The sequence below is a fragment of the Brassica napus genome, chromosome C8 (assembly GCF_020379485.1).
Source record: "Brassica napus cultivar Da-Ae chromosome C8, Da-Ae, whole genome shotgun sequence".
NCBI classification, from domain to species: Eukaryota; Viridiplantae; Streptophyta; class Magnoliopsida; order Brassicales; family Brassicaceae; genus Brassica; species Brassica napus.
Genome location: NC_063451.1, coordinates 5,174,003 through 5,181,298, shown reverse-complemented (window position 1 = coordinate 5,181,298; position 7,296 = coordinate 5,174,003). Strand labels below are relative to the sequence as shown.

General features: G+C 43.1%; 2 protein-coding genes across 2 annotated transcripts; one reads left to right on the top strand and one right to left on the bottom strand.

Annotated features, from left to right (window-relative positions):
* Positions 1 to 1,997: 1,997 nt before the first annotated feature.
* LOC125591803 lies at positions 1,998 to 3,334 on the bottom strand. Its single transcript, XM_048766658.1, has 3 exons — positions 3,318 to 3,334; positions 2,826 to 3,126; positions 1,998 to 2,711 (listed from the first exon to the last, which is right to left on the bottom strand). Exons 1-3 carry the CDS (start codon positions 3,332 to 3,334, stop codon positions 1,998 to 2,000), a joined length of 1,032 nt encoding a protein of 343 aa, XP_048622615.1.
* Positions 3,335 to 6,060: 2,726 nt separating this feature from the next.
* LOC106429368 lies at positions 6,061 to 7,093 on the top strand. The gene has a single exon (XM_013870122.3). It carries the CDS (start codon positions 6,440 to 6,442, stop codon positions 6,800 to 6,802), a length of 363 nt encoding a protein of 120 aa, XP_013725576.2. The 5' UTR covers positions 6,061 to 6,439; the 3' UTR covers positions 6,803 to 7,093.
* Positions 7,094 to 7,296: the final 203 nt, after the last annotated feature.

The following is a 7,296-nucleotide window of genomic DNA, read 5'->3' as shown; positions in this document are numbered from 1 at the left end:
TAGCTCATGACCAGGATTCCTATGAGGTGAAGGATGCCAAGAGGATTCAGTTGGCTTATCACCACCCCGAAACGACCCAACACACGGACGATAATCTCGGGGATCGGGAACCACAAACGGCAGCGCACTACGAATGCCTCGTAACAAGTAAAGAAGCCCTCCGGGGGACTACTAGCGCATTCTCCTTGACGAGGAACCCTGAATTCCACCGCATCCGAAATATGGTAGAACGACCGCATGACCTCGAGGAATTCACTAGTACTCCTACTTGGTGCACCTGCCTCCACCGGGCGATGGTTCATGACCGGAAACGATTTTTCTTTGGGAGGCGTGATCGAACCGTAACACGCCAACCACCATGCCTCGTTCTTGGCTGGGTCTACCGAATGAGGAACAAATTCCATCTTCGAAACTCGAAGCTCTTCAGAAACGTTTGTGGGCAAGGACCCTTTCTTCGAACTCCTCTTCTTACTCGACATCTCGTGTTTTTCTTTGATCAAGAAGGAAATGATAGAGAGAAAGAAAAAGAAGAAAGAACCTTTCAAGAAAACCTCTCTATGAGAATGAGTAAGTGTAAAGATTGTGAAGAAATTACCTCCCTTCTTATAGGCATGAGAAATTACTATTTACTTGCGGATTTTTGGACACGAACTTCGCCCAAATACACCAATCTCGTCCGAACTCGCCATACCGCGCATTGCGATCTCGCTAGAAATCCACGCTCCCAACGAGCTGGGGGGCTAACTGTTGGGGTCAAAAACGGTTGCGACAAAGTTAACGTCCAAATCTCCGAAAAGAAAACGTAGACACCTTCTTCGACAAATACTTTTTCTAAATAGATTCTTCTATACAAAAATAATTGCGGAGGAAACGCGAGCCATCGGACAAGAACTCGAAAAGGATCGTTACGCAGCGATCGAACACGTGCTCCGCTCGGTCGCTACGTAGCGACCGAGTTCGAGCGAAGGCTCGGTCGCTACGTAGCGACCGAACGTCCATTCCGCTCAGCTACTACCTAGCGACCGAGCTCGAGTCGAACCTCGGTCGCTACGTAGCGACCTAGCTTGAGCAGGAGCTCGGTCGCTACGTAGCGACCGAGCTCTTCCGAAACGTCGATACAACATTAGTCCATGCATTCTCGTCAACCCTTCGATGCTATCTCCCGAAGACCGTAGCGAACCCATTTCACGTTCCCCGCCATTCTAAAGTTATCAATCAAACTTTACCGTAAAAACTGCGGAAAGTTCATTCTTTATCGAAAGAAGCCGTAATAAACGCTTCGAGTCGGAAGACGGCCCAAAGGGACCTAAGACATGACTCGAGGCCCACCTTATGATTTCTTAACCAACAGCCCGTAAGCCGCATGACGGTTTACGCTTGGTTTGCAAGGAAAGATAAATGTCAAGTTTCCGCGGATAAATATGAAATTTTGAAGATAATTACGAAGATCGTAAAAAATGGAATATCTCCATTTTTATGCTATGGCGACTTAAGGGCAGAAGAGGAAAAGCGTAAATCGACCTTGGAGCCAGTATATAAGGAGTCTTAGGCGAGAGGCATGGAAAAGGACTTTTCTCACAGCAAACTTAGCACTTAGAGCGATTTTAGGCAATTTTCCGTTTTTGTTATTCGAGCTGCGACTCAATTAGGTTTTTTCCGTCTTAGGGTTTTAGAACTAGGAATCTCGCCGACAGCTCTCGTAGCGTAGGCACTTACCTTGTTGTAAACGCTCAAACGCAGATTCGGAATAAGAACTATATTGCTCTCTTTTTCGATTTCTTATTTTATTACCGTTCTGGTTTCGTGTTCTGATTGCTTGGCGTGTGGTATTAGCAGATATCCGGGACCTCTGGGAAATTAGGGTTCTCCTACTTTCCTTATTTAAACAGAAACCGACGGTGCGAATTTCGGTTCCCACATTGGGTTTCGGCGAGCTGCCTACGTACCTCTTTCGAGGATCAAGCCATCTTGTAGTTCTGTTTTGGCCGTGAGTAGGTTTACTTGTTTTCGGCGGTCGCGTCGATAGTTTCAGTCGTGCTGACTTTAGATGGGTCGACGGCCTTTTCCGGGTTTGTCTCCTCCGGTTGGGTGAAGGCATCGGGACTAGCATGCTGCTGTTTTAGGTCCGTCGCCGGGAACGGTGTTGCATCATCCTTTTTCAAAGCGTTTTCAGCTACATGCTGAGTTATCTTCGCTCGCTTCGGTTTTGCGGTCTCAGTGATTTGTCTCAGCTTATGTTCAGCGAGAAAACAAAGCCGTGACTGCTTCTGGCATCCCCAGATCGCAGCAATTCCGTTCTGGATTGGGAATTTGATGCCCAGGTTATAGGTAGATGGGACTGCCTTCATAGCGTTGAGCCAAGGCGTTCCTACGATGACATTGTAGATGGCTGGATGATCGACCACTGCAAAGTCGACTATCTTCGTTACCTCTTTCGCCATGACTGGAAGCTTGATTGACCCAAGGGTCATTGATGTTGTGCCTGAGAAACCAGTTAGTGGTTTTGGTATCGGTACGACTTCGCCGAGCTCGATGTTCATCCTCTTAAGGGTGTCGAGGAAGTTGACATTGACCGTTCTTCCGGTGTCCACAAGGATTCTGGCGACTTCCAAGTCTCGGATGACAAGGTCTATGACGAGTGGATCACAGTGAGGCTGGTCTATCCCGCCAGCTTCTTCCTTCTGGAAGACGATTGCACTGTTCTGAACGTCCTGGGGAGGGGACCAGGTCGGCAAGTTCGCACTTGTTTCAGCTTTACGCTGGTAAGCCTTGATGGCCGAGACCGTATCGTTGCAGTACTGTGATCCTCCGATGATCATGTTTACCCTGCGGCGATTGCTGTCGTTACCCTTGTCGTCTTTCCTCCTTCCACGCTTATCTCCCGATTGGTTTCCCTGAGGAGGAGCTTCCGGGGGCGAACTTTTGTCAGTCTTTGGGGGACGATTCGTCTCACGGATGAGATCCTTGACGCCAGTGATTTCGGAGAGTTCCCCGGAGAGTAGCTTTGCGGCCAATCTTGCCCCAAGCACTTTACAGTTGATTGTGGAGTGCCCTCGGGTCTGATGGAACTCGCAGTAGGTGTTCTTGTCGTAGTTGGGATTTCGGGTCCATGTATTGCCCGAAGTCCTACCCTGCTCCGAGTTGATCACGTAGTTATGCGCTCCCTGGAGTTCTTCCCCCTCGTGATGGACTTACTTGTCGTTACGAGAGATTTTCTTCTTGGGCTTTTGGTCTGCGTCCTTCAAAGACGATTTCGTCGGCTTATGTTTTTGTGACAGGACCCTCGTCTCTTCTTCGATGATGATGTAGTCGGTTGCCTTGCGAAGAGCATCATGGATCGTACGCGGCTTGTCGAGGGTTATGCACTTTCTGAATTTCGACTTGTACTAGAGCGTCTTTCTGAGCGCGTCGATGGCTACCTTGTCGCTTATTCCGCTGACCCTGGACATGACTACCTTGAACCTGCTTATGAAATCGCGGAGAGGCTCATCTTCCCTTTAGGAAAGGCTCCAGAGATTGACGTCGGAGGTTTCTCTATCTATGAACATAGAGTAGTGTTTGAGAAACTCCGATGCGAGCTGGTGAAAACTTCCGATAGAGTTCCGCTTCAGGCGGGAAAACCACTCGAGAGGTGCCCCTTCCAGGTTTTCGACGAAAAGGCGACAATAGCCAGCGTCTCTCTCGCTTTCTCTGAGTCTGTCTCTCCCCATGGTGATCTGGAAGGCTTGCAGATGCGCCTTAGGATCGGTTGTGCTGTTGTACGTTGGCACTTTGATCTTCCCCGGATCAGAAACCTTGGTTTCGGCGATGCGAGCCGTGAAGGGCGTTTTTCGCGCTTCCTCCAACAACTGGTCGATTTCAGGGGCGGTGCTAGTAGTGTGATGGATCTGGGATTTCACGGCCCTTACTTCCGCAGCAGTCTTTTTTATGTAATCGCGAAGATCGCGAACATCCGGATCTCCACTGGTAGCCTTTCGAGCATGTCGGCGTCTGCTGCGAGTAATTTCGGCCTGCTCTTCAGCCAGCTTCTCCTGCTTAACCCAGAAGATATTTTCTTCTTCTTCGGTTATGGTCTTACTGAATGGAGAATCTTTCCGAGCCATCTGGCTCCTGGTTCTTCTTGGATGTACGTCAGCATCTTCTTCTGTATCATCGGATTGATCGCTGGGATCCAAGAGCAAAAGGAGTCTTATTCCGAATTCGCTTATGAGCGTTACAACAAGGTAGAAGCTTCGGCTATAAGAACTGTTGGTGAGATTCCTATTTCTAACAACCTAAGACTCAAAACCTAGTTGAGTCGCAGCTCGAAATAACAAAAACGGAAAGTTGCCTAAATGCTCTAAGTGCTAAGTTTGCTCTGGAAAAGTTCTCCCCTTGTGCCTCTCGCCTAGAACTCCTTATATACTCCCTCCAAGGTCGGTTTAGGCTTTCATGTTATGCCCTTTGGCCGACTTTAGCATCTTTTGGAAATATTCCATTTTCCTCGATCTTTGTAATTATCTTCGGAAACTTAACATTTATCTTCGAAAATTTAACATTTATCCTTTCTCGCGGATAAAATATAAACCGTCGTAGTAGTGATGGGCTTTTACCGAATAAAATCGTAAGTGGGCTCTTAGTCCCGTTTTAGGCCTCTTTGGGCCATTTTTGGACTTATCGCGTTTATTACGATTTTCGAATAAGTTACCGCAGTTTTTATCGTAATGTCCCGACAACAACTTCACTTAGGATGGAGTAAGGGACAGTATAGCCATAGTTCGTAAGAGGTCGTATCGAGGTTTAGACGAGAGTGCATGAATTGGTGTCGTCCCGACAATTTCGGGTTGGATCAGCGTTTCAGGACAGACCACTCGACGATCGTCGAGTGGCCTGCTAAGGTCGACCACTCAACGATCGTCGAGTGGTTCAATGGTTGGACCACTCGACGATCGTCGAGTGGCCTGCTTGGGCCGACCACTCGACGATCATCGAGTGGTTCGATGCACGGACCACTCGATGATCGTCTAGTGGCCTGCTTGGGCCGACCACTCGACGATCGTCGAGTGGTTCGATGCTCGAACAGTTCGACTTGTGTCGTGTGGGTCGATAGTTCGTTTGCTTGAATGTTTCGACGTTCGTTGGTCGACTTAAGTTTTCCTTTCGAGCATGTTTCCGAATGATTGGTTGATTGCTTTGATATTACGGACATATCTTTCGTAAAAATTATTTTCGGTATTTTTTTTACGAAAGTTAGTTCTTTCATTTCTTTTTTAAATATAGTTTCCATGGGCTTTCAGGCGTTAATTCCGTCGTGACCGTTTTTGACCCCAACAAAGAACAGAGGAGAACGATCGATTTAAGAAGTCTATTCAAAAAAAATTTACTAGCTGTATAAGTTTCCCATATTTTACTGTTTTGTTTTGTTTTATAAAAATAGTATTTTTTGTGTTTTAATGTAACTTTACTACTTATGTATCCATTTTACTGATATTAATTAAAATAACTACTACATATATTAATATATTTAATGTATATTATATATTAAAGTATGATTATTTTTATTATTAAAATGTGTGAAAACTCTAAACTACCTTCTTCGTAAAACATTCAAGACTTGACTTTTGACTTGAAACATATCCATCTCTATCTTGACTTGTGCATTTAATATCTAAATCAGAAGAAGCATACTTATATAGAAAAAAACTTTGATTTCGTTATATGTGTTTTAATGACTAAATTGTTTCTAAATAATGTTTTTCTCAGTTAAAGAAGTCGCCAACTAAACAAGCCAATATAGTTAGCCCGTATAAATTGTTATTTTCAACACAATTCTACTCACAAGCTTATTATAAAAACTGGTTATCATGTTATCTCTCCTAAAAAAAATAATTTATTTGGCTTAATGAAAAGTTTTTTTGCGTCTAACCATATAGAAAATCCAAATATGATCAAGACACTAGAAATTGAAAGATTGCATGCCCTAGTTGAGAGAGAGAGAGAGAGAGAGAGAGAGAGAGAGAGAGAGAGAGTGTGTGTGTGTGTGTGTGTGTGAGAGAGAGATAGAGAGAGAGAGAGTGTGTGTGTGTGAGACAGAGAGAGACAGATATAGAGAGAGATAGCTATTTGGCTTAGACATGAGATTATTTGAAAACAATAGTATTGAAGCACAACAAAAACGGTAAGACTATAACAGCTGGTCTGATCAGTTTTGTCATGACTTAAAAAAGTCCACTAGTTATTTGTTATTAATGTTGTTTGTCTCATCGGTTTCAGCTTTGTTTTACTTTTGAAAACATGTAATTCAATTTATTATAAAAGTCCAAAGACGTTTCTTAACCTTCTTTCCATTCAATATAAAATAGTCAAAGGATTGTACTATCTTCTCATCAATCAAAACACAAACTCGATAAAGACTCATATATTTGGAGAAATATTTCTTCTTTTCTTTGCTTATCTCATAATGTCTATTAAACAAGTTTTTTTCTTTATGGTGGTTGTGTGTGTTGTAGTCTCTGCCAATGCTCAACTACCGCAGTTTCCCATCCCATTTCCTTTTCCACTCCCATTCCAACCAAGTCCCGGTATTCCCGGATTACCTGATGTAGCAAAATGTTGGTCTTCAGTGATGGATATTCCAGGATGCATTATAGAGATTTACACATCCATACTCACAGGACAATTCGGACATATAGGTCCTTCTTGTTGCAAAGCATTTTTGGAAGCCGAAGCCAATTGCTTACCGAAACTTCCATTCAACCCACTTTTTCCTCTCAAAAAACAATGTTCAAGAATTGCTAACACAGCTCCTCCTACCACAAAATAGAGTTTTAAATTAATAGATTTAATAGCTGTGTCATTTTTATTTTTCAAGGTATTTTAACCTTTTAGCTAAATTCTACGATGTTATCCTCCAAAAATACGATTATATAAACAGCATTTTAGAAGTAAAAAACTTCCAGCATATCCTTCTATATTAACGATGCGGTTCATGCCTGTGGGGATTCTAAACTAATCTTACTTATAAAACATACTTAAATTATACTACAAACTAAAACTATTCAATTTTTCATATTTGGGAAAGTACATGGGTTGCATCTACAAAATAAATATAAAGAAGAACAGAGGAGTATGATCGATTTAAGAAGTCTATTCAAAAAAATATATTACTAGCTGTATAAGTTTCCCATATTTTTCTGTTTTGTATTGTTTCATAAAAATAGTATTTTGTGTGTTTTAATGTAACTTTACTACTTATGTATCCATTTTACTGATATTAATTAAAATAACTACTACATATATTAATATATTTAATGTATA